Here is a 27,562-nt window from a genome sequence, read left to right on the forward strand (position 1 = left end):
GTGGTCAGTTAAATAATTAGTATTAAAGCTATACATACTTGCATGATTTCTCCTCTTGAAAAACCATTTTTACAAGGTGTCTCAAATGAACTCAACCATTATCGTGATGGGCAAACCTTGTCCGTGTCTGATAAGTTCATTGAATGACTTTACAATAGTGGTTGTCATTATGTTATACATGTGCCCTAGAAAATGTGTCATGCTTTATCAATGATACCCTACCTCATGTAGGTTATCTCTCATTGTAGGGGGCATCTCATCAAGTGCTCTCATCATGACCTTAAAACTTGTCTATGTATAAGCCTTCATTACTTTCCAATACAAACACATGACTTTTGAGTTATACTTATACTTTGATCTCATGTTATAGAGAAGGTGATAGCAACAATATCCATGGTATACATATGGAAAAACCTTAGCCATTACAAAGTAGATAGTGTGATGTTGATATAAAATAATTGCCAACTCTAATACTTCATCGATGTAATCTTTAAGCTTTGTCAAAAACCAATACCAAGTTAGATGATCTTTTTTTCCTTCTATACAAAAAGTTATTGAGAAGATCTAATTATTACCATCCAATGCAACAACAAGAAATAAATGTCTCAAATATCGACCCTTTAAAAAAGTAATATCAATGCAAATAACCAGTCGAATGTGTCATTGGAATACATGGATGCAACAACCCAATGTCATGAAAAAGTATTGAAAGAATTGCTACTCGTCTGTTTATATATGTGTCCCAGTACCTATATTAACATGCTTTAAATTATAGCAATAATATAGTAAGAGCATAAATGACTCTTCTGGTGTGCCCTTTAATGCATGTAATGTCTAATTTCTTATCCAACAAGCCTGTGAATATGACATATCAATTTTATACTTGCCATTACTTTATTCTTCTCCTTGTGCTTCTATAAAGGGTATATGTAACAAAAAATTGTAATAAATTCCTCAACGTATTTAGAAATGTTAATAAGACCCTTGACATCTTTATCATTGCCATTGATTAATTTGACATGAATTTTATTATTAATTTACCCAAAGCATAAAATATCACATTACCCCCACATTGTTAAATATCAATATCAATATCAATTTACCCCTTATTTCATACATAACACCTAACTTGGGAAACTATCATTCAACCCCCCAAATTTAAAAAAAAACTCTATGTACACCATATATATATTGGCAAATTCTATTTCAACCCACATTATAGCATATCCTTTCACCATGCATTGTATAATATCCAACAATGCCCTCATAAATTGTCTAATATCGAAATGACCCCTACATTTTTTAACATTCATTTTATGGCACAGTCCTATATAAGTATTTGAAACAAATAAATTAAGTTTTTGGTTCAGATTCGTATAAATACCTCAATATTACGAACCGATTTTCTTCAAATTAAACTTAAAAACATGAGCTTTTTTCCTTCTGATTGAACCTATAGTGTCGGATAGTGAGTGAAACTGAAAATCTGAATAGGTGAAGAAAGCATAAAAGACATGAAGGGATTTTTGGTACTTTATAAAAAAGTTGGGCATTTTCGCTTAAATAGTTTGATTTCTAGGTATTTTCGTTTTGCTCCTTCAAAATTGGGCTTTTTTTGTTTTGAACATATCATTTTTGGTAGCTAATTTAATATCCCTAAATATATAGATGTAAGCTTGTCTATATAGTTGTTGATTCAGTTGATTCTCACTTATATTGCTGATAAAAACTGTTGCTTTTGGAACTAATGTAGCTTTCCCCTAAAACTATCAACTTCGCCACTGAGGTTCTTCTAGTGAAGGTTAACTTAGGGATACTCTTACTTCGTTAATGTAACGTGTCATTGTCAGTCTAAACATGTTTTAAGTTTAGTCTTATTCTTGTCAAAGCTTGTTAATAAGACACTTTTATTTTAATGTCACAGTTGTTTTCAATTAATATAATGTAAAAGTTCGTGCATGTATTGTCATGGTACTAAGACCGTATGGTTTTATACTCGAAGCTGATTCCATGGAGACTAGATGACAGTTTAGTTTATCCTAGTTGAAGTATTAAACTTATTTAGGTTATAAAACTTGTAACATCCCTCCCTAGAAGTACTATCCACCGAAAGAGAAATGTTACGAATTAATATCCGAAGCGTCTATTTTATTTCTTTTAAAATACTTTAAAATAAACGCATCATTAAAAGTGTTTAGAAATGACTCCAAGAAAACTAAAAATCTAGAAGCAAACAAAAGATGTATATACTCATATGAAAACTCATCTAAAAGCCTCTGAAAACATGGAGTAATCATATACAACTGTACAATCATCTCAAAAAAGTCAAAAATAAACAAGAACATGCGACTGTATATATATAATATAAACCAGAGATAATCTGCTCTAGCCAAATCTATCTTCGTTGACTTGACCCTGCCTCGTAACTACCTCAATCACTTGTAAAGGGAAAGAATTAGGTAACTATCTCCTTTCCTATTCTAACTCACTCTCAAGACTTAACTTCACATCATAACCACTATAAGAAATCGAGGAGATAATCTAGTTCATTCTTTACTATTTGGGTCATACTTTGTCCTATCTGGTGTCTATTTGATACTTTTAAGAAGCTGACTATAGAGATTTGACACTTTTCTGAACTTGAGCTCTTTTCCCTTCTCTTACTACACTATTTTTAAATCTGAATTGAGCTTTACTACGGGCATACTCTACTATGAGCAGACCCTATTAGAGTCTATGTCCTACTATAGACGTGTACAACTATGGACGTGCCCTACTGCGGGTTGTGTAGTATAAAGTGCCCCCTCATAGTTCATAGCATGCATGCGTGTTTTATATCTTACTAATCTTGCTTCCATCTAAATCTATTCATAACCCACCAGATCATACTATTAGGATGACCCCTGAATCTTGAGCCTCATATTCTTTTTCTTGCTTTTTTTTTCTCTCCTTTCTTTCCTTTCTTCCTTCCTTTCCTTTTTCTCTTTTTCTTTCTTTCTTTCCAAAAATTGTGAAATACTGTTCACAAAACTATTTATTTGGTAGGGCAACCTTCTTTTTCATATAATTTAATAGCTCAAACGGTCTCTAATTCATACAAGCTATATATCGTTGAAAAGAGAATTCAAAAAGCTTTCCAACATGTTATAATAGCACTCATAATTCATTAGATAAGATAGCCAAAACGTGAGATGACGTTAGTGGCAAAAAACTATCTTCACTGTTTATTTGGTAAAATAGTCCTTTTGGTTCATACAATATTTAATAGTCCAAATGATCTCTATTTCATACAAGCTATATATCATTGGAAAGAGGATTCAAAGAGATTTCCAACAAGTTATAATAGCACTCATGATTCATCAAATAAGGCAGCCAAAACGTGGGATGAAATTAGTGGCAAAAAACTATCTTCACTGTTTATTTGGTAAAGTAGTCCTTTTGGTTCATATAATATTTAACAATCTAAATGATCTCTAATTCATACAAGAGATATATCATTGGAAAGAGGATTCAAAGATATTTCCAACAAGCTATAATAGCACTCGTGATTCATCAGATAAGGCTGTCAAAACGTGGGATGAAATCAGTGGCAAAAAACTGTCTTCACTGTTTAATTGGTAAGACAGTTTTGTTGTTCAGGCAATTTAACAATCGAAAAAATCTCCAATTCATACAAGATATATATCATTGAAAAGAGGATTCAAAGAGCTTTCCAACAAGCTATAATAACACCCATGATTCATCAGATAAGGCAGCCAAAACATAGGACGAATTTAGAAGTAAAACTGTAAATATTATCCAACTCTCTGCCATCAACAAAATCACACACATAGATACCCCAAATGGCAAAACAACACTTCTCAACTTCAAAATCATCATTTATAACATGGATTCAAGAAACCAAAAGCTCAAAACATGCAACATATTAAGGATGATACCCTTTACCTTGTTTCAAGTCAATCTTTGCAAGTGGGCTCCCTCCTCCTTGTTTGGCTTTCTTTATCACCAAAATCACATTAAATCAACACCAAAACATACTAACATATTCATATAACATGCGTCCCATATATATATAAACATAGGTAAAGGGAAAAGGAAGAGATCTTTTGGTTACCAAGGCTCCCAAAGTATTTCCTCTTATTTTCCTTCCTTATTTATTTTCCAAAACCCTTCCAAATCACCCACTTTTCTTTAAGAAACACAGCAAAAGCAAGAGAAAAGCTGCCTCCTTATGGAAGAGACGGGAGAATGATGGAAAAAAGGGTGAAAGTTGCCTTTTTTTACGTTTCTCTCTATATATATAATCTTTATCTCATTTTTTTTCTTTTTTTTTCACTTTATATATATCCATATATATATCTAAAAACACACACATACATGTGAATATATATATCTATATTTAAAATTGGAAATATCTCAAAATATGGTCAAAATACATAAATACCCCTGAAACGTACCTGAGGGTATTACATAAACTGTTTTAAACCATGGTTGAATAGGATGAATTTTAAAAAAACACAGTTCAATTGTTGTTGGTGTCAATATTATATAATTTTGTAAAATTTTTTACAATGGTTAAAAATTAAATTTTAAGCCAAATAAGAAATTTTGCAATGGTTACAATTTAAATATGAGTCCCAATGATTGGATACAAATGGTACATAGCACAAGGCTACAAATTTGTTTACTTATATATTGTAATTATATATATTCTTTTGCTCATAAATTTGCTTGTCTTAAATCTAATCCCATTTTCATAAACATGGTAAACAATTTTACCTTTCTTTAAAGGCCAAAAGGCTTATTTCTATCCAAAGTTCATTGCATTCCCAAATTGGTAGTCCTTAATTATTAAAAACTCAAACATCTATTCATAAATAGTTAAAATTAACGGCATCGGTTAACATTATCTATTTCCTCCAAAAATTAAACTTTAAAATGTTACATTTTCTCCCTAAGGTTTTTTTTTTTCTTTTTTTACCTCCCTTTTTGGCAGCACAGTCACAGGTTAATTCCCTCTCTTCTCTTTTGTTCTCTTTTTCCAACACCTTCTCCTCATCTTCATCATCGGACGAAGACAATGTCCAGTGACGAAGACGAATTTCTTCCAATGATGAAGACAACATCTTCATCACTGAAAGAAGACTAAGATATCATTTCATCATCAAAAGTCTTTGTTCGATACGAAGATGAGAAGAAGACACTAAAAAAGGGGGATAAAAAGGGAAGGAGGAAAAAACCCTAAAGGGGAAAATGTAATATTTTAAAGTTTTCTTCTGAGAAAAATTGTTAGTTTTCCAAGCCTAAAAAGTAAACAAATAACATTTTATTATTTTTAATATTAAATAACAATTTTATCTTTAAAACTTAACTAGTTCAATTAATTTTAACAATCCATAAGTGGGTGTTAAGTTTTCAATAGTTGAAGGATATCAATTTAGGAGTACAATAAATTTTGGGTGGGAATAAGTCCTTCAGCTTTCTTTAAATAAGAAGTGAGTCTATTAATAGAATAAGTTGGGTACAATGATCACTTCCTTAATTCAAATGTTCTAAATCATATTATGGATTACTGCATTAAATAGGCATGATAATTAAAGTTCGGCTACAATAAAACTATATACATACACTTTTTATATTTTGAACAAGTTTAAATTAAGAATAAAATAATATTCGATTACATAATAATACATCATTTATATATTTAATTATGTATTACAAAATGTATGTATATAACATTGCCAGTTGGGTAAGGTTTGATTCGAGTTGAATCAATTCAAGTTTTTGTTCTTCTTTAACTAGTTTGATTTCGGTTTTGTTTAAGAGAAACTGAATTTGAGTTTAACTATAGTATTGAATTAAGCTGGAACTGAGCTCAATTTGATAGTGTAGTAAAGCAAAAATTGATTAAAACAATATCATTTGAATACATACTGATTAAAATGACATTGTTTTAACTGTTTTGAATCAAACATTTCTCAAATCGTGAGCTTTACGAGTTGAACACCTCTCAAATTCGAGTTTGACAATGCAAAACCTTTAGCCTTTAGCTTGCCCAAATTGACTTTATTTCAAACTCGTTTGAGTTAAATTGGCAAATAAGCTCGAGTCAATTTGACTCAAAACACGCTATAATTTTTAGCATATATCATTTATTTTTGCATTAATGGTATTAATTGATAAGTCATCAAGTTCTTCGGCTATTGATATCCCCCACGATGATTTCAAAGCCACTCTAGGTTCCAACAAGGTGTATTAGGCCTCACACGAAAGGTCTATTTTCTTAACCCTTGGATAACATCTGACCCAGGCCTGGCTGTTTCATAGGGCACTTTGGTCGGTTATTAGGACTGAAGTATTTCTTTGAATTAAGCCCACTTGGAGACACTCTAATGATATCTTATTATTAATAAGTAGTTCAAAGCCTAAGTCTAAATTCTTTTAAAAAAAATTCTGAACTTTAAAATCTCGCGAATTGTATTTAGGCTTAAAATTGCATATTTTTTCAAGTTTTCTTCATTGAAAGCACAAAATTAGAAGAAAAAAGTTCCTTATTTTCATAGTGTTGATCTTTGAATTGATGTTTGAGTACAATTTGGCAAGCATGTCATCTTATATCAGTGATCAATTGGCAAGGCACAATGATCTTCCATAGTGACTCATCATTACAAAGTCTACTTTTGAGTCACATGCATTCTTATAATTTTATTGGCCAAAGGACTTATTCCCACCCCAAGCATGTTAATTTTGCAAATTTTTACATCTTATCTTTAAAAATTTCAAACACCCACTTATAGGTAGTTAAAGTTAACAAAACTCTAATTGCTTAAAATTTTATCTCTTTTCACCCCTAAACCCTTAAAAAAAAAAATAATTTTTCCCTTAGGCCAAGTTTTGAAAAGTAACAATTTCCTCTTAGGGTTTTTTTCATTATTCGATAGCATCTCCATTCTCTTCCTTCGGTGTTCGCTCCCTCTGATCAGTAGTTCTAAACCCAACAAAAAGATGATGTTTCATCTTTCTTATCTTCGTCAAATCTCATCTTCATCTTCCCGACAAAATTCAGAGTTTTTTTTTTGCGTCAATCGATGTCGTCCAAGCTTTCAAATGAGAGAAACTTGGTCATCGGAGCGAGAAGAGGTGTCGAGAGATATTCATCGTTGGCAATGACTATAGATTTGACACCAAAGATCTGGAAACTAAACCCTAAAAGGGAAATGTCATTTTTTAAAATTAGACTTAGAGGAAAACTTTTAGTTTTTAAGGTTTAGAGGGGGGAAGAAGATTAAATTTTAGTTTATTTTAAGTATTATAAAATGATGATTTATTTCATAAAATAGCCTTTTTCTTCTTATCTTTTTAAGTGTCCCAACCCTATATTAATTCCCTAATTCCTGAAAATAACTCTATAATCCCTAGAAGTTAATTTCACTTAAGTTTCACTCCAAATTGCATGTCCTAGGCGTGTCTTTTCTCTACGACGAATGTTTAGCAAAACAAGGGAAATGGCTTTTCTGTTTTCTTTGTTTAAGTTCATTAGAAACAACTAGATTTTATTTGCATATCATGTTCCAGCATGAAATACAACATTTTGAAGCTCTCAAATCACATCTCACATGCTTATTATTTGCCTATTTTTCACCTTTTTACATGAACAATCATGTGTTTGATTTGAATATTTTGTGATCCCTACCACACATGTCTTAGACATATTTGGAAATTATATTTTCAAAACTAATTTGTGAGTCAAAACCAAGGAAAAAAAAAAAAAACTAGTGCTTTTGTCGAACCAGCCACATATGTCTCACGGATTTCCCAAAAAATCTATAATGTTTTCATTTGATTATTTTGACTTTGCATTTTCGTCGTAAATTACAAACTTAACTAAATTTATTATTTAATATTAGACCAAATGACTATGTACCACCCAAGGTTTAGCGTAAGCCCCATTTTTCACCCCGCTAACTATCGAAAATCTAAAAACTCACTTATCTGTTAAATTTCATTGTTAATGTCAAAGATAAAATTGTCATTTATTAAAATATTTTTAAAAATTAAAAATTTATCACATTTCTCCCTTGAGTTTAAAAATATAACAAATTTTTCCCCACTCAAACATGCTGCTATTGGGATTAGTAATGGATAATATGGATAAAGGTTTTTCTAGCATGCTACTAAAGATTAGAGACAACAATGTTTTCCCTCTCTCTTGGCTTCTCTCTCAGCCACACTCCATTTTTAACTATCATTAGCCACCCTTTCCCTCACCGATAACATACAACGAGACTAATATCTCGGTCTTTTGTTGCAAGACGCAGAGATCTCAGTCAATGACTGAGATCACATTGAGGGAGAGGATGACTAACGATCGATGACAACCAATCACGGTTGAACAGAAAAAAAAACCCTAGGGAAAAATATTGATTTTTCAAATTTTATGTGGAGAAAATTGTTAATTTTTAAACTTAGGGGGAAATATGATGAATTTATAATTTTTTTCAAAAATTTTTATTAAATAACAATTTTACTCCTTACAGTAATAATAAAATTTAATAGACAGATAAATATTTAAATTCTTGTTAATTAACGGATAAAAAATAGTTACATCAAACCTTGGGTGGGAACTAGTTATTTGGCCTTAATATTGTATTAAAATATTTAATAAAGAAAATGGATAGTTGTGCACGTGCTACTTCCTTATGAACTAATCCCGAATACAAGCGCACAAAATTGAGAGCCGTCACTCGTGCGCAGTGCAATTTCATAAGAGACAGCATTATTACAAAAATTAGTACAGTACAAATTTCTTAATGTTGACCAATACAGCAAAACCAACATACCAAACCAATAATCTTCTATTCATGTTATTAATTCATTTCTCTGATGAAATCTTGGTTTATATGTTGTTTTTTATGAAATAAAATTATCAATATATCTGGTTTTTGGGTCTTTTCCTCTGAAAATTAATTTCAGTTGCAACGATTCAGCAAACTCACGTTCAGTGGGCAATGATGCCTTTGTGTAATTAATGAATTGAGCCACTTGCAATTTCCCACCCAAGGTTTATTCTTAAACAATGTTCCATCATACTTGAGATAAATAACAAACCCTCACCTAAAATTAAACTTGGTTAATAAGACAATAATATTAAAAAATAAAATTATTATTTTATAAAAATAAAATTACTATTTTATCTAATATTTCATTTTTTAAAATTATCATATAATTCTAAATTAACAAAAAAATAATGATAATTTTTTAAATATTTAAATTATATTAGAACTCTTATATTCCATTTTCTTTCACTTCTGACGTCTCTTCTTCTTTTCTTATTTGTAAGTTTTAAGGGGTTATTGAAAATTCAAAAAAAACTTCAAATGACTTTTAAAAAATTTGGAAATATCGTTTGTCTTTCAATAGTTTTAAAAAATGATAGTCATGCCCTTAAAAATTAAACAAAAAACAATAACTTATCGGTATAAATGTTATATTATAATTATTATAATCATATTGTAGTTTCAAAATATATGAAGGTTTGAAAATAATTTAGAAATTGATTTGTGAGTTTTTAAACAGTTTAAGAGTTAAATTGTTATGTATAAAATGTTTCAACATGATAGAAAGTTGATTTTTTTAAATATTTTTGAAAATTAGTAATAAAAAAATTATTATTTTATTTTTTATATTATTAGTTTATTTTTAATAAATTTTAATTTTATATAAAAAATACTATTTATATATCTAGCGGTGAAACATGTTTTTAAACCAAACCTTGATTAAAAACTATTATTTTCTCTTTTGAATTCTAAATTTAGAAGTCCTTCGCCTGCTCCCAAAACCAAGATAGAAAACTTGAAAGCAGCTCATTAATCTCCCCTAGAAGAATGTCTTGCAAAAACTGATTAATGTTTAGTTGCTCAAATAAAATTATGCGTATCTATTTTAAACACATAAATTAATATATATTTGATATATATCATCATATGATTTAGTGATTTTGAATTAAAGATAAAATAACATCTAATCATATAATGATACACATAAATATATATACAAATAGTATTGTTTTTTGTTGCTCTTCTCCCTTAGGAAATTTGATGGTAACTAACAAGGTGCAGTCAAAAAAAGAATTTAATTTAATGGCCAAAGGACTTGTTCCCACCCAAAGTTTATTGTATTCCCAAATTAATACTCATTAACTATTAAAAACTCAAACAACTATCCAAGAACGTTAAAATTAACAGATCAGTTAACATTATCTATTTTTCTCCTACGCTTAGAAAACTAACAATTTCTCTCATGATTAAACTTTTAAATGTTATATTTCTCCCCTTAGAGTTTTTTTCTTTTCTACCTCCATTTTCCAGCACCATCACCGATTGGCTTCACTCTCTCCCTCTCATTTCTTACGCATCCTCATACGAAAAAACATCATCTTTGTCAGACATGAAGAACATCACTCTCTCTTTTCCGATAACAATGTCAGAAAATGAAGGGAGAAAAGAAATAAACCCTAGGGGTATAAATATAACATTTTAAAGTTTAATTCTAAGGAAAAATTATTAATTTTTTAAATCTTAGGGAGAAATAGTTAATATTTTATTATTTTTAATATATTATAAGTGAAATAACAATTTTATCTTTATAACTTAACTTATTATATTAATTTTAACAATTTATGAGTGAATATTTGAGTTTTTAATTGTTAATAGATACTAATTTAAAAATACAATAAACTCTGGGTTTGGCCTAATTTAATCAAGGAAAGTAAGATTTTGTTACAGTTGTTAAGCAGAGGACATTTAAAATTTTATCTTTTTTCACTCCCTAAACCCTTAAAAAAAAAAATCTTTCCCTTAGGCCAAGTTTTGAAAAGTAGCAGTTTCCCCCTAGGGTTTTTTTCATTATCTGACAACATCTCCGTTCTCTTCCTTTGGCGCTCGCTCCCTCACCATCTCTTCCTTTGACCAGTAGTTCTAAACCCAATAGAAAGATGATGTTTCATTTTTCTTATCTTCGTCAAATCTCATCTTCATCTTCTCGACAAAATTCAAAGTTTTTTTCAACGTCGATCGACATCGTCCAAGCTTCCAAATGAGAGAAACTTGGTCGTCGAAGTGAGAAGAGGTGTCAAAAGATATTCGTCACTGGTAATGATGTCATATTTGACACCAAAGATCTGGAAACTAAACCTTAAGGGGGAAATGTCATTTTTTAAAATTAGACTTAGGAGAAAACTTTTAGTTTTAAAGGTTTAGAGTGGGAGAATGAGATTAAATTTTAGTTTATTTTAAATATTAGAGATAAAATGATGATTTTGCTCTTAAAATCATTAACTTTAACCGTCATAGGTAGGTGTTTAGGATTTTCAAAAATAAAAGATGGAAACTTGGGAAAACAATATACTTTGGTTGAGAATAAGTCCTTTGGCCTAATTTTATTTCATGAAATAGCTTTTTTCTTCTTTTTCTTTTTAAGTGTCCCAACCCTATATTAATTCCCTAATTCCTGAAAATAACTCTATAATCCCTAGAAGTTAATTTCACTTAAGTTTCACTCCAAATTGCATGTATTAGGCGTTATCTTTTCTCTAGGACGAATGTTTAGCAAAACAAGGGGAATGACTTTTCTGTTTTCTTTGTTTTAAGTTCATTAGAAACAACTAGGATTTATTTGCATATCATGTAATATATTCCAGCATGAAATACGACATTTTGAAGCTCTCAAATCACATCTTACATGCTTATTATTTGCCTATTTTTCACCTTTTTACATGAACAATCATGTGTTTGATTTGAATATTTTGTGATCCCTACCCTACATGTCTTAGATATATTTGGAAATTATATTTCCAAAACTAATTTGTGAGTCTAAACCAAGGAAAAAAAAAAACTCGTGCTTTTGTCAAACCAGCTACATTTTCGTCCCACGGATTTCTCAAAAAATCTATAATGTTTTCATTTGATTATTTTGAGTTTGCATTTTCGTTTGCAATAAAAATATGTGTAATAATAATATGTCCCAATCCTGTTTAAATTTGATAGGATCGTGCTAGATTGGATAGGATTAATCCATGTATATAAATATTGTAATGCACAGTGTAAGACCATATTGAACATGATCATCTATAATCTTAATATATTCAAAATTACAAAATTTTGTTTATATTTGTTTCTGTCGTATATAATTACTTAATTAAATTTATTATTTAATATTAGACCAAATGACTATGTACCACCCAAGGTTTAGCATAAACCCTATTTTCCACCCTGTTAATTATCGAAAATCTAAAAACTCACTCGTTTGTTAAATTTCATTATTAATGTCAAGGGTAAAATTGTTATTTATTAAAATATTTTTAAAAAACTAAAAATTTATCACATTCCTCTCTTGAGATAAATAGCAAATTCTCACCTAAAATTAAATTTGATTAATAAAATTACTATTTTATCGTTACTATTTTATTTTTTAAAATTATCATATAATTCTAAATTAACAAAAAAAAGAATTATAATATTTAAAATTTAAATTATATTACAACTCTTTTATTCTTTTTTTTTTTTCGCTCGTGGCCCTTCTTCCTCTTTTTATATAAATAGAGATGTTTTATTGTATAATCATAAATCAGGTGATAAATTATAGTTATGAAGTCTTTTTGTAAGTTTTAAGGGATTATTAAAAATTCAAAAAAAGTTCAGGTAACTTTTAAAAAGTTTTGAAATATTAGTTTGTTTTCAATAATTTTAAAAATGATAGTTACACTATTAAAAATTAAACAGAATACAATAAAATATCAGTATAAATGTTATATTATAATTATTATAGTCATATTGTAGTTTAAAATATATAAGGGTTTGAAAATAATTTAGTGATTGATTTATGAGTTTTTAAACATTTTAAGATTTAAATTATCATGTATAAAATGTTTCACTCTGATAGAAAGTTGATAATTTTTTTAAGTATCTTTCAAAATTAGTAATAATAAAATTATTATTTTACCTTTATATTTTTATTTTATTTTTAATAAATTTTACTTTTAGATAGAAAAATGTTATTTATATATCTAGCAGTGAAAAGTTTTTTAAAACCAAACCTGGATTAATAACTATTATTTTCTCTTTTGAATTCTAAATTTGGAAGTCCTTCGTCTATTGCCAAAACCATGATAGAAAACTTGAAAGTAGCTCATTAATCTCCTCTAGAAGAATGTCTTACAAAAAACTATTAATGTTTAGTTGCTCAAATAAAACTATATGTTTGATTTAGTGATTTTGAATTAAAACATTTAATCATGTAATAACATTCATAAATATATATTTATTTATGTAGTTAAAATATGTACATATAGTAATGTTTTTTTGTCTCTCTTCTCCCTTGGGAAATTTGATGGTAACTAGCAAGGTGCAATAAAAAACAGAAGATGGTTGTGAATCATAAAATATGAAAACCCTAGATAGTGAGGTAAAAAAATAAATTATAAATAACATTATATATAAAAATAATATACATAAATTTAGTAAAAATGATAATATATTATTATATAATTAGATATTATTTTTTTAATTTAAAATTATTTAATTATATAATAAACTTAACTTAAGAAACTACCAAATTTAGAATAGGGATATAAATTCCCTTTGCTAGTTTTAATATTTCATATCTCCGCGAAGGATCGAGTGAAATTTTCTTCTCGGATGGATGCTCATGCTCTACACTACACGTGAAAAACAAGACAAACAAGACGTGTTTTACCTAGAAAAGTGTTACAACTTTTTCATTCCCGTAGAAATTATTCTATCTGAATCTTAAAAATAACCCCATTTCAGATCTGTGCTTGCGGGGACCCTTTTTCTGCCACATATACGCGTGACATTTCTCTTTATTTAAGGAACCCAAAGCCAAGGTCAGTCCAAGACCTGAAGCCTCTTTGTCTGTCTGAAGTTACAGAAATGGTATCCTCGAGTGATAAGAAGGAAGGAATAATGAGCCGGTGTTTGCAGCGGCTAAGTGCTTTTCCAGGGAAAATAAGAAAATTAGGACAAGATGATCCCAGAAGGATTACTCATTCTCTAAAAGTGGGGCTTGCCATCACATTGGTGTCTTTGTTCTATTACCTTGAACCTCTCTATTCCGGTTTCGGGGAGTCTGCAGTGTGGGCTATTGTGACTGTTGTTGTTGTCTTCGAATTTTCTGTTGGTAAGTTTTCGGCTTTATCGCAAATATACTTGTAGCTCTTCACTTTTGTTTCTTTTATGGGCGAGTTTGATCGATTGTTGTTATATACGTTGCAGGAGCCACACTTGGTAGAGGTTTAAATAGAGGTTTGGCAACTTTCATGGCTGGAGCTTTAGGATTTGGTGCTGACCGTTTAGCAAGCCTCTCCGGAAACAAGGGTGAACCCATACTCCTTGCGCTTTTTGTCTTCCTCATAGGTAAATAAATCCTCAAGCAAGTCTGCAGCTTTTTACATTTATTGTTAAAAGAAAAATTAATTGAGTGATAGATCTGGTAAAATTGGTTGTGATGCAGCTGCGGCAGTGACATTTCTAAGATTCTTTCCTCGAATGAAGGCGAGATATGATTATGGGCTCCTAATTTTTATCTTGACATTCTGCATGATAACGGTTTCTGGTTACCGCGATGAGGAGCTGCTGGAGATGGCCCATCAGAGGATTTCTACCATCTTAATCGGTGGCTTCACGGCCGTGGCCGTATGCATTTTCATTTTCCCTGTTTGGGCAGGAGATGATCTTCACAATTTGGTTGCTAATAACATCGAGAAACTTGCCATCTTCTTAGAAGGTAATATCATGAAAGAGTTATAGAGCCTCTTTAATCTTAAATCTCAGGCTAATTTTTGCGTTTTTGCATATAGGTTTTGGACCTGAATACTTTAAAATGACAGAGGATGAAGAATCACCCAAGAAAGTTTCAGAAGGATTTAAAAGTGTGCTTAATTCAAAACAAAGTGAAGAATCCATGGTGAGTCTAGCCACCACTGTCATATATCTCAATAAACAAATAAGTATACAAATTACATGTCATTATATAATTAGATAATTTTGAAGACATATCATCTATATACTCAATTATATACACAAAAAAGCATCTATAACGTTGCCCTCTCCCAGTCTTAACCTCTGAACTTTACATAATAATTCATATTTTGCAGGCAAACTTTGCTAGATGGGAGCCTCGACATGGTAAATTTAGGTTTCGACATCCATGGAAACACTACTTGAAGATTGCAAGCCTAACCCGGCAATGTGCCTATAGAATTGAAGCTCTTAATGGCTGCCTCAATGACAAAACACAAGTAATAACCTGATTATATTCTTTCAAATTCTACAGATAAAGAAATGGCATGATTTCACATTCAATTTATAATTTCTTAACATTAAAGATGTCTAATTTGTTTTATTTATGCATGAATTACTTGCAGACACCACAAGAAATCCGATGCAAAATCGAGGACGCAAGCATACAACTCTGTTCGGAATCTGTCAATACTTTGAAAGAATTAGCTTTGGCAATAAGAACAATGACTCCACCAACCTCTGCCAATCAACACCTTATAAATTCTAAAATTGCTGCCAAGAATCTAAAATCCTTGCTAAATACGGGGTTGTTCAAGGAAACTGACCTTCTAGAAGTTATACCAGTAGCTACCATGGCTTATCTACTTGTTGATGTTGTTTCTTGCACTGAAAAAATTGCAGAGTCAATTCAGGAACTAGCCTCTCTAGCTAAATTCAAAAGTACTAAGAAAAATTCTGGCATCAGTCATGCACCCCATCATGTTATTACTATTCATCAAGAATCTCCGTGTTTGTCAGTAGATCGGACTTAATAATAAAAAACGGTTTGAGAAATGGATGAATGTCTTTGAATTTGTTTAGTCACTAACATGTAAGACGATTTCCACCAGTGTTTTGTGCATGCTAGTAATGACTGTATTATATTATGATGAAACAAACTGACGCTATCAGACTTTCCTTAGCAAATCGTCGGAAATCTACTCTAAAGAAGTAACTAGTTACATTATGAATAGATAAACATAGTTTAGACTCTAAGTATGAGTAGAAGCCTTTCTATCTAGAAACACTTGGAGGAGTGACTTTTAGCGATTTCAATTCTCTCATGATCTCTTCGATGTCATATTTGTCTCATATTATCACAAGATTATATTCAATCCCTATCATCGGTCTCCACAAGATTACTCAGTTATATTATATTTCAACATGATAACAAAGTCACCAAACTTCCTTAAATGTTTAGATTTAATATACTAAGATCCAAATGTATCCAATTATGTAATTACAACATTATCCATTTCTTTTTTCTTATAAATACATAACTGTATATAGGTAAAGAAACAACAAATTGTATTTTATAATGCAACCTTCAAATTTTTACTAGAAGATTCAATATAAGATGAAAATAAATGTAAACTTTCAAGCAGTAGATCAGATCACTTTAAAAATTTATTTTGTTAATCGTTATTTCTTGTGTAAGATTACAACTCATCTTGCTTACTTCTTACTAGTGGAATTTTAACCATTAAGAATTTGATGCTAGAAAGAAGGTACTTGAAAAGATCTTCTTTTTTCAGCAAAAACATTTCCTTTCCATCATTCTCTGGCAAAACATTTTTTATCCCATGGATCCTTATGGAAAAAGGATTAAGGAAACTTTGAGCATTCAAGCTACTAAAGATAATCAGTGTGTTTCTCTTGTAAATCAACTCGGTTTATTGCTAAAGACTAACTTGTCTCGATAAATAGAGTGCATTCAATAGCACTTATTGATTGAATAATACCATTAGATGTCGAACCAATGTCATCAATGCTTTAATCTAGTGAATGGATCCCCTCCCATCAATTAGTCGTTACAAGGTCACAAACCTCTCACACAAGTATTTTTTGTCTCTACCAACAAAGTCAACAACAAGGTGTCTTTGGGCAGAGGACCTAAAATCCTCCACAATGTACAAATGGTAACTTACCTCATAGACCCACTACTACCCATCAAGGCTACGATGTAAGACATGCAAACCATAACTCATCTCTTGGCAACATCAACCAATGATGTGTAAACCATAGCTCACACCTTGACAATGTCAACCAATGATTTGTTGACCATAACTCACATTTTGATGGTGTCAATCACTAACATGTAAATTGCAACTCACGATATGAGGTTGTTAAGATATATGGATATTAATTTACACCATGAAGATACCAACCCACGGCATACAATGAATAACTCATGATTTTGGTAAACAAATTAATGTTTGATTTATCATATCAAAATTATTGAGTTTGATTTCAGTTGAGTAATGTTTGATTGATTAAATATGATTGTTGATGAAATCTCTTATACTTATATATGGGAGACCAAGAATGATTGGTACCACACAACTTGAGAGGCTTCAACTTTATTGTAAAAAGGTATTTACCTCAACAATGGAACAAGTTAGAGCCTCTTAAGATGGAGCTAATGGCTTGCCTTGATGAAAAAAGGTGACTTGTTGAGATTTACAATACTCTTCTTATCTTTTCTTCAACTTGAATAGTAATCAAAAATATTTGTAGCTTTGTGTTAAGATATAGGTAATGTCTCTCCACCAATAGTGAAGAAAGACAAAAATATGACGTTGAAGGGATTTCAACCTAGCACACTTAGTTGAAAGATTTTAGTTTATTTGTTATTCAATAGAATCTTGAACATCTTCATCTAAGCTATAATCTTAGAGAAACAAGTAAGATACTTATGTCATCTTTCATATATGCATATCATCAATTGAATGAATCTAATTTTGTAGTTATACTTTGTCGTTGAAAATTTATTTTTACTGTGTTAATTTACTTTGAGTAATAATGTATTTGAATTTGTTGAATTTGGTCCCATGAATGTAGAAAATTGTTCAAGTTTAACCACATAAAAATTGAATTGCTCCTTTTAGATTTATAGCTTGTTTTATTTTCTCTATTGCATTGTTGTATGAAATCGCACATTGTGATCATAACCAACTTATATTATTTATATAATCTAACACTTATTAATAAGAAAAGTGCTACATGACAAAATTCTTCAATTTCCTAATAAATTAAAACACTTTGAATGGTTGAGATCAATAGAACTTGCTATGTTCGATATAAGTTATAAATAACACAACTAAAATGCAATCCAACCACTTAGAATATTAATGTTAAATTTATAAATTGCCATAAAATTAAAATATATATATATATATATAAGGTATGTAGAGAAAGAAAGGGAGAAAGTGACAAGATAATTAATTAATGATATAGAAATATTCCTTGTAACCATCCAGAAAACTTAAAGTTGTAAGAGCACTAAATATGATAAACCAAGGTTTTGAAAACTAGATTGACTAGTTTAATCAGGAACTAGCTCTAAGTCTGATCCCGTTTATATTAAAAACTGGTTTAAATTTTAACTTAATCAAAACTGGTGAATCAGATAAACCGGTTAAAATAAATAGAATCAAATTAGACCAAAGTTTGAATATTTTTAGAAAATTAAAGTATTTTTAAGTAATTTAATTATTTTATATTAGACTGGAGCAATTTCTAAAGGTTTACAAAGAAAATATAAGACAAAAAATAAAATTAAAAAAAGAAGAAAAATGGAGACATTTTTTTAATCTAATTATTTCATTGAAATTAGATAAATGATATGTTCTAATCCTTATAGATTTGGGTATCTTCATTGAATTTTTTTTTTGTAAATTTTTAAGCTATTGAAGCTTTTTATTTTGATTTTTCTATTCAAATGCAAAATCTGTTTGTTATTTTGATATTATTTATAAAAAAAAATTATAATTTAATAATAGTTTTAATCGATCGGTTGAACCGATCAAACTATAAATCAATGAGACAATTGATTTAATCACTAGTCCTACTTTAAAAACATTGTAATAAACATAAAGTGTACATAGCCATGTATATAGGTTTTCAACATGACAAAGTACATAAAAATTTAACCTAAATCTAGTTATTAACTAAATATAAACCATTGACATCTGTCAACACAGCTTTTGTAATAAATATTACATTCAAGTTATTTATGATCATTAATTATGTATTGATAATAACACCCTTCTTAGACGCCTAACAAAAGTCATAAACCCTATTTAGCCACGTATAATTTCTCACTTACAAGCAAAGTTCCTAGTCATAGATAGGGATTGTTCTCTTTTTATTTTAGAAAAACAACTTTTCTTAAACCTGCAATGGCATCTTCAAGTCAAGAAAACAATAACAAACTTCTCAGTCGAGTTTGCGAATTGTTCAAGTCCTTGCAAAAGAAGTTCTGCACTAAGGTGTTTAACATTGTAGAGAAAGCACAGGAAGTCGCCAAAGGTGATCCAAGAAGGATAATTCATTCCTTAAAAGTAGGACTAGCTCTCACCTTTGTTTCATTGTTCTACTACTTTCAACCTCTCTATGATGGCTTAGGTGTTAATGCAATGTGGGCTGTTCTTACTGTCGTGGTTGTCTTCGAATTTTCAGTTGGTATTGTTTCTAATCAACAATACTCTTTAAAATTTTTAAGGATTACTCAATAAATTATTGAAACTCCAGCTTTATTCTGAAATTGGCAAGTATTTTACAAGAAGATCTTTGATACCAAGAATTCTTTAAAGATAATTAACACAATAAGCTGAATTATTTATGCAAATGATTAATGGTATTGTTTAGAAATTCTGCATATAATTTGTCCTTTCTTTTTTTCTGTATTTCAGGAGCAACACTTGGAAAAGGTGTAAATAGGATGTTAGCAACATTGACAGGTGGTTTTCTAGCAGTTGGAGCTCATCGCACGGCTACTCTTTCTGGAAGGACAGGAGAGCCCATATTCATAGCAATATTTGTCTTTATAATAGGTATTATATACATAAATAAATAAATATGTTTAGATCAAAACACAAAGTTGTTTAGCCAATGTAACTTATTTATAACTATTAACTCAATTTATGATTTGGGGCTTAATGTAGCTTCAACTGTGACTTTCATGAGATTCTTTCCTACCTTAAAGGCGAGGTGCGATTATGGATTGAGTATCTTCATCCTAACCTTCTCTTTGATATCTGTGTCTGGCTACCGAGATAATGAAGTGTTACACATGGCCCATCAAAGGCTATCAACCATAATCATTGGCAGTTGCACTGCCATTATCGTGTGTATCAGTATTTGCCCAGTTTGGGTTGGAGAGGAACTTCACAACCTTGTCTGTGACAACATCGAAAAGCTCGGTAAATTTTTAGAAGGTACAAAACACAATAAGCAATACTTTTTCCATTATAAATTCTTTCTTTTCTTAGTTTAAACTTGTGAAGGAAATTATTCAGCGTTTGAAGGTGAATACTTTGAAGAGTTTGAATGTGGGAAGTCTGACTATGATAAATCATTCCTTCATGGATATAGAAGCGTTCTCGATTCAAAAAATTGTGAAGAAACCATGGTGCAGAAGAGAAACTCCTATTTCATTTCTTTCTAATCAATTAAACATTGATTTTCCACTAATTCAATTGTTCATATTAATTTGCAGGCTCAATTAGCAAGATGGGAACCAAGTCATGGTGGGTTCAAGTTTGGTCACCCTTGGAAACAATACTTGAAAATTGGCACTCTAACTCGACAATGTGCCTACAAAATCGAAACTCTTCAGTGTCAACTTAAGCACTCTAAAATCCAAGTATATGACTAACTTATCTTCATTTTATATGGCCTGCATGATAAAGAATTATTTTAGCAAATTAGATAACATAACACTTTTCAATTGTTGCAGGCCTCTTTAGAATTGCAGAAAAAAATTCAAGAGGCATGCATAAAGATCAGCACAGAATCAGGCAAATCTTTGAAGGAGTTAGCATTAGCAACAAAAACTATGACTCAATCAAAGTCATCCAATACCAATATTGCCAATCTAAGAAAGGCTGTCGAGAACCTAAAAACTCTACTCACAATTAACCATTGGGAAGAAGTTAATCTCTTAGAGATAATACCATTGGCTGCAATTGCTTCAATTTTAATGGAAGTGGTTCAATTAATTGAGAACATTTCAGAAGTTGTCCATGAATTAGCTTCCATGGCACATTTCAAGTGTGAAGATGCAAAGGTATCACCAAAACAACCGTGTTCGTCTAAAGAAGGCACGATTCAATCAATTGCCACAATGACCATAGAAAAACATGAAGATATAACATTTGTGGAATAATTAAAATTTTCTTGATAAAGTATACTTTTTCGTTTGTTTAAATTAAGAACAAGCTACTAATTAGAGTTGATAGAAAAACAAATATTTCTTGTTTTCATTTTGCTGATGGTTGGGTATGCTCTTTCATCTTGTGAAGTTAGAGAATAGATATTTTTTTCTTCTCTTGAACTTCATCATAATCGAAACTAAGATAAATCTTCAAAAGGAGATGATATTGTTTTGTTGGTTTTTTTGTTGTGTTAGTCTTTCTAACCTTATTTAGAACAATAAAACTATGTGTACCCACTTTGGGTACACAAATATATACACATTTATATGTGTCATCATGTGATTGAATGATTTTGAATTAAGAATAAAACAATAACCAATCATATAAAGACACATATGAGTGTGTATACATTTGTGTATCCAAAGTGGGTACACATAGTATTGCTCTATTTAGAATATGAACTATCTTTCTCATTGGAAGGGAGGAGTCTAGGTTATTTTTAGGTCTTTTCCTTTAAACCCTTTCTTTCTTTTTGCTAATATATACAATTACTTACCAAAAGAAAAAAAAAAAAGTGAAAAAAGCTACTAATTAGAGTTATGGAAGTCTTTGTTAATTTTTCAAATAGCCTTTTGACAATTTTTTACAGTTAATATCCGACATACATCATTCATATATCAAGCTAGATTAAGTTCAAGTTCTTTTGATTAAATTCCTCAAATATTAAATGATTTTAAAAAACTTAAATACAATACAAAATTTTTAAATATTAAACATATTTTAGAAAACTCTTAAAATAACTTTCAATGATTTTTCGGATTGCTACAAAAAATTCATGTCTATAAATATTTCCCCTTATTTCAGCAAATACATTTTCATAATATTGTTATACCCTTATTTTCAAACACACAAAAACTATATCTAAACTATATATCAAGTAAACCGTAAAAGTGTAAAAAAAAAAAAAAAAATGTGGAATGAACTCATTTTAACCTGAAAAGAGGTCCATGGAACATCAAAATGATTTTTTTTTTTTAATTGCTGATTAAAATATTGATGGGACATATGGCTTTAAGGGTACTTTGGGGGTGAGGGTTAAAGTAGGCCTTAACAGTCTATTGGGTGGGATAGGATTGGGTAGGTATTTTCTAATGTTTAACATTTTTATGTTTTTATTTCCCAGTTTAAAAGGATTAATATCAGAGAAATTAAAATAATTACCCCTTTTTTTGGGGCAATAGAAAATTTACCCTAAATTTTGGGGTTTAAGCAAAAATACCCTTATATTAAAGTATTTAAACGAAAATGCCCCAAATATCCCCTTAAATACCAAAACTACCCTTCTTAATTAAATTATTTTTTTTAAGGGTAATAAACAAATTTACCCCTAATGTTGGAGTTTAAACCAAAATACCCTTAATTTAAGGCTTTTAAACAAAAATACCCCAAAATAATATCAAAACTACTCTTCATTTATTTTTATATAGACCACATATCTTCCTTCATTTTTAACATATCTGAGAAAGATTTCTGAAAAGAGAAAAAAAGTTCGTGTTTAGAATTTCGAGCGAGAAGAGAAAAGTTTGTCATTTCGAGGTATTTATCCCTACTAGTACTTCAATTGTTATTATTTTATTAATAATACAATTATACGTGATATTTTATATAATAAATTATAGTTGTGTGTAATAAGTAAAATAATAAAAATTAGATAGGCTATGTTGTAAATATTATAGTAGTATAGGATAAAATGATATTACTTCAATCGTTATTATTTTATTAATAATGTAATTATATGTGATATTTTTATATAATAAAATATTGTTGTGTGTAATAAGTAAAATAATAAATATTATAAATATTATAGTAGTATAGGATAAAATGATATTTGTTAATAAAGGGTGTTAGAGGATAGTTTTGAATATATAATATTATAAGGTAAAATGATATTTTACAATGAAGGGTATTAGAGATAAGTTAGATAATATTTAGGAAAATATGATATTATACAATGTAAAGGTAAAGTGATATTTCCACAAATTAGTATAACATTAATTAAAATATTTAAATAGTCACAATATATAATTGAATTATGAAATAGGTATAATTGTGCAATAGACATCTGTAAATAGCATTTTCAGCCATATTATTTATGTTGATTATATATTTTATTGTAGGATTAATCTAAATTGTTGGATATGCTTCAATTAGATATGGGGGAAAATGGATAAAAAATGATGACAATGTTATAAAATATGTTGGAGGTAATAGGAAATTGATTAAAATTCTAGAACTCACATCATTCGAAGAATTAATCCAAATAGTGAGCGACAAGTGTAATATAGATCAAAGTATATTTAACTTTCAGTTAAGCATGAAACCAAAGCATCTCGATGACGACATTCCGATATAAATTTCGAATGATGAAGATGTTGAGGTTCTTAACAGTTTATCTAACCTCTTCAAAGAATATGTTCTAGTTTTTGTTATAACTATAGTTAATGATGATAGTTATGAGGCTCAACAAGTAGATGAAGATTTACAAGGTGGTGAGCCGAGTAGTTATCCAGAAAATCAAACTATTGGTGTAGAAGAGATTCAAAATATCGAGATCAATCCGAAACAATAATTTTTAGAGGAAGATTTTGTATATATAAATGAAGTTGATGTTAATGCATTGTATCGTGCGGAAGAATTTCTTAATGGCTACGAAGAAACTTTTCCAGAGTTGAGTAAATTTGATGGAAAGGTTGTACACGATATTCCAATCGAGGTTGAAGAGAAGACCTACGTCAATAAAGATATCGGAGGTACAAGTAGTTTTCTGAAAACAAATTCTGCTGGTGGGAATGTTCGTACTGATGTATTTCATTGGTTACCACCTTTTCTTGATCAACCATCTACATCCAAAAGCTCAAAAGTATCGATCGATAGTGATTCTCTAAAAGTTGGTATATTATTTTCAAGTAAACAACATGTCATTGATGCGATATATCACGACACACTTCGTAGGGGATATCAATTTTTGGTGAACAAATCAGACATGCTTAGATAGGTGGTTAAATGTCGTAACGAAGAATGGAAATGGCGTGCACGGGCAGTTAGGGTGGGAGAAAGTGATAGTTTTGAATTACGTCGTTTGGATAGCCGTCACACATATTACAGAGATCAGATATTACCTCATCATAGGCAAGTAGGTGTCTGAGCTTTAGGACAAATTTTGAGGACCAAATTCATATTAGTTGATAGTGTTTATCGACCAAAAGAGATTATTGTTGATATCGCTGACCGATATAAAATTGATATATCATACGCACAAGCATGACGGGCAAGAAATTGGGCACTTCAATCATTGAAGGGAACACCAGAAGAGTCGTTTATGATGCTGTCAGAGTATTACTTCAATTTAGAACGTTGTAATCCGGGAACTATGACACATACACTAACGGATGAGCAGGATCGATTTAAATACTTTTACATGGCATTTGGTTGTAGTATTCTTGCATTCCAGCAACATATTCAATCAATTATTTGTATTGATGCTACCTTCTTAAAGGGTAGATATCTGAGTCAACTATTTATTACTGTTGCATTAGATGAGAATAATCAGATATATACACTTGCTTTTGGGATTGGTCCTAGGGAAGATTATGACACATGGTGTTGTTTTTGAATAAAGCTGAGGGATTGTATTAGTGAGGTACCTCATTTAGCCATCATTTCAAATCGATATGTCAGTATATTTTCTGTAATGGTTTAAGTATTCCCTAGTGCGCACCACGATTATTGTTGTCATCACCTTCATTATAACATACGGTTCAAGTACAAAAAGAATGCCAAAGTCACATGGATGTATTGGAAAACAGCTAAGGCGTACATAGAGTATGAATTCCAATAAGTAATGAAGTCATTGGCCCGTATACACCCTGATGCAACTACATACCTGTGTGAGGTAGGTTTCGATCAATGGGCACGAGCATATTTTCCAGGACATAGGTATAATATAATGACTATCAATATTACTGAGTCATTTAATGTCTTGGTCAGACACGCTCGAGGCTTACCTATTACGATGCTAATAGAGTTCATCAGAGGTACATTGCAGCGATGATTTTATGAAAGAAGAAATCATGTCGCAAGTTCATATTCAATGTTATAATATGTTATAAATGTGCGTTAGTAAACTTATACTTGATTACTCACCAGATCTGTTTATATTTATATGATTTACAGATGCTTGCACCAGCCCAGTCACACTTTGGGTTAAAGATAAGATCGTCAAACGTGTGCGCAAGTCTTCAAACTTGGAGGTGCGTCCTATAACATTTGAACGATACCAAGTCTTTGGTAGTGGCCAATATGATGCCCTGGTCGACTTGACGGAGCAGACATGTACCTGTAGAAAATTTCAATTATTACAGATTCCTTGTATGCATGTTATTGTTGTAGCCAGATATATGAAACTCACCACCTGTATTCAATAGGTGCATTCATACTACAACACAGCTTTTTATCGTACAGTATACGTGGAGGCAGTCAATCCATTAGGAGATCAATCAAAATGGATTCATCCAGAGGAGACAAGTGTTATCCACCTACTATTTATGCATCGTTATCGTGTAGGTTGTCTAGCAAATAAAAACAGACGTCCTTCGCAAGGAGAGATTGTTGAACAACTTATCTGTAGCCGATGTCACAAACCTGGATATATAAGACAGAATTGCAAAAGTCCTATTCCAATACCTAGTTTTGTACCATCAAGTTCAGGAAGAAAAAAGAAAGATGGAAAATAACTGCACTTGTTGATTGTACTTGTTAATTTTAATATAGATGTTGTTTTTATACTTGTTTCTATAACTCTAATATTTATGATTGTTAATTTTGATATAGATGTTATCTTTGTATTTGTTTCTGTAACTCTAATGTTTGTGATTGTTACAGTGGACAATTTCTGATTATAAAATGTTATCTTTTTATATCGTTTTTTTTCATTATATTTGTCGCTTATGGTAACTATATAAAAGGCAAATGTATATAAATAAATCAATATATGAATAAACATATATACAAATACAAATAACATATAATATAATCATCAATCAATGTCCCGAAAAAATAGTTGCGTGCCTAAACGTGTGCGCAGGCATACCGAGTCCTCCCCCTCAAAAGATAACGATCGACGAAGTGCTAAACACTCGATGTATCGTAGCATGAACACACCATGGTCACCTGATAGGGGTGCCTACTGCGGTATATCCACCACCTTATGCAATACGAATGGATCGTCCCGTGAACTCCGGCCAGTGTGAGACCAAAATAATGTTGCAGCTAGCAAATGTGGTATCATTGACGTATATCCCAATATCTTTCGCCTAAATAGCTCCAAGTCAGTAGTAAAACTCTATAAGGAGTCGTAAACTGTAATCTTCTACTCCTTCAAATCTAATACCCTTGTTATCCAATGCACATTATCGAAGTTTATTAAGATATAAACCTACACACATTGATATAATACATATATTAGATTTTAATTCAGTATTCTTCGAAAAGTACTTAAGATTCGAATACTAACCTCATCGATCACACCCCAAGGTTACAAATACGACTCAGGTGGATAATCTACATCCACCATACGTGTAAAGAGTGAAGGGAACTGATAGTTGTACTGATCTCTCATCTAAGCGACATACTCATGAGGGATGTATCCAACAAAGCAACTCAAAACTGTTGTCTAGTTCTGTCAAACATTCATAGTATCATCATGCTATCGTTGACGTAATAATCCCAAAAACAAATCTACATATTGAAAAAAACAGAATATATAACATTATCACGCCGTGGAACCAATATATAATCAAAAAACAAAATTAATTTGTTAAAATAAACTCACCTCGTCAGACAACCATCCGGATGTGTCATGAGTGTACCCCAAAACGTAATTTTGGTCCTCTCACCTATGTCATAAACATGACGTTTCTCGAACAGGTTCAGCTCTATATACCACTTCTTGAAAATTTCCTCATGCTCGATGCTCGATAACTGCACAGACAATCTTGTCCATTGGCTCCGTGGTTTCAAGGAATTCACGTATGGGCTACGAATGAGGGGTCTCTTCTTAACAATCCTACCACGAAGCTTGCTAAAATACTACACCAAAACAAATAATACGTCAGTTAAAATGAATAATAAATTATTTCAATCGAACTTTTTAAATTTTTGAAAAATTTAAACTTTTTAATACTTTCTGTAACGTTGGAGTCATAGTCGGAGAATCCGCAAATGAAGTAATATCGACTATATTTTCTTTCAAGATCGGCTGTAGTCAAA

The 27,562-nt window shown here is 30.5% G+C and overlaps 3 protein-coding genes across 3 annotated transcripts in view; all 3 read left to right on the plus strand.

Moving 5' to 3' along the window:
• Positions 1 to 15,853, plus strand: part of LOC123203270 (aluminum-activated malate transporter 2-like) — a 31,417-nt gene extending 15,564 nt beyond the window's left edge. The window contains exon 7 of the mRNA XM_044619583.1: positions 15,771 to 15,853. Coding sequence (XP_044475518.1) covers positions 15,771 to 15,850 — 80 coding nt within the window. The 3' untranslated portion in view covers positions 15,851 to 15,853. The remainder of the gene's footprint in view (positions 1 to 15,770) is intronic.
• Positions 13,905 to 15,766, plus strand: LOC123199057 (aluminum-activated malate transporter 2-like; the record flags this gene model as incomplete). Its single annotated transcript, XM_044613872.1, has 6 exons — positions 13,905 to 14,196; positions 14,292 to 14,432; positions 14,530 to 14,802; positions 14,876 to 14,982; positions 15,173 to 15,316; positions 15,443 to 15,766. Coding segments are annotated over exons 1-6 (1,236 nt in total), but the record flags the coding sequence as incomplete, so codon positions are not given.
• Positions 15,854 to 19,258: 3,405 nt separating the features above from the next.
• LOC123208542 (aluminum-activated malate transporter 2-like) lies at positions 19,259 to 21,297 on the plus strand. Its single transcript, XM_044626074.1, has 6 exons — positions 19,259 to 19,541; positions 19,772 to 19,912; positions 20,024 to 20,296; positions 20,378 to 20,490; positions 20,578 to 20,724; positions 20,818 to 21,297. The coding sequence occupies exons 1-6, from the start codon at positions 19,259 to 19,261 to the stop codon at positions 21,244 to 21,246; spliced, it is 1,386 nt and encodes a 461-aa protein (XP_044482009.1). The 3' UTR covers positions 21,247 to 21,297.
• The last annotated feature ends 6,265 nt before the right edge of the window (positions 21,298 to 27,562 follow it).

The sequence above is a fragment of the Mangifera indica genome, chromosome 2 (assembly GCF_011075055.1).
Source record: "Mangifera indica cultivar Alphonso chromosome 2, CATAS_Mindica_2.1, whole genome shotgun sequence".
In the NCBI taxonomy this organism is placed as follows: domain Eukaryota; kingdom Viridiplantae; phylum Streptophyta; class Magnoliopsida; order Sapindales; family Anacardiaceae; genus Mangifera; species Mangifera indica.

Coding starts and splice junctions, on each gene's coding strand:
- LOC123208542 (XM_044626074.1), top strand. CDS start 19,259: ATGGCATCTTCAAGTCAAGAAAACAATAACAAACTTCTCAGTCGAGTT. Junction 19,542..19,771: donor TGTCTTCGAATTTTCAGTTG/GTATTGTTTCTA, acceptor TCTGTATTTCAG/GAGCAACACTTGGAAAAGGT. Junction 19,913..20,023: donor AATATTTGTCTTTATAATAG/GTATTATATACA, acceptor GGCTTAATGTAG/CTTCAACTGTGACTTTCATG.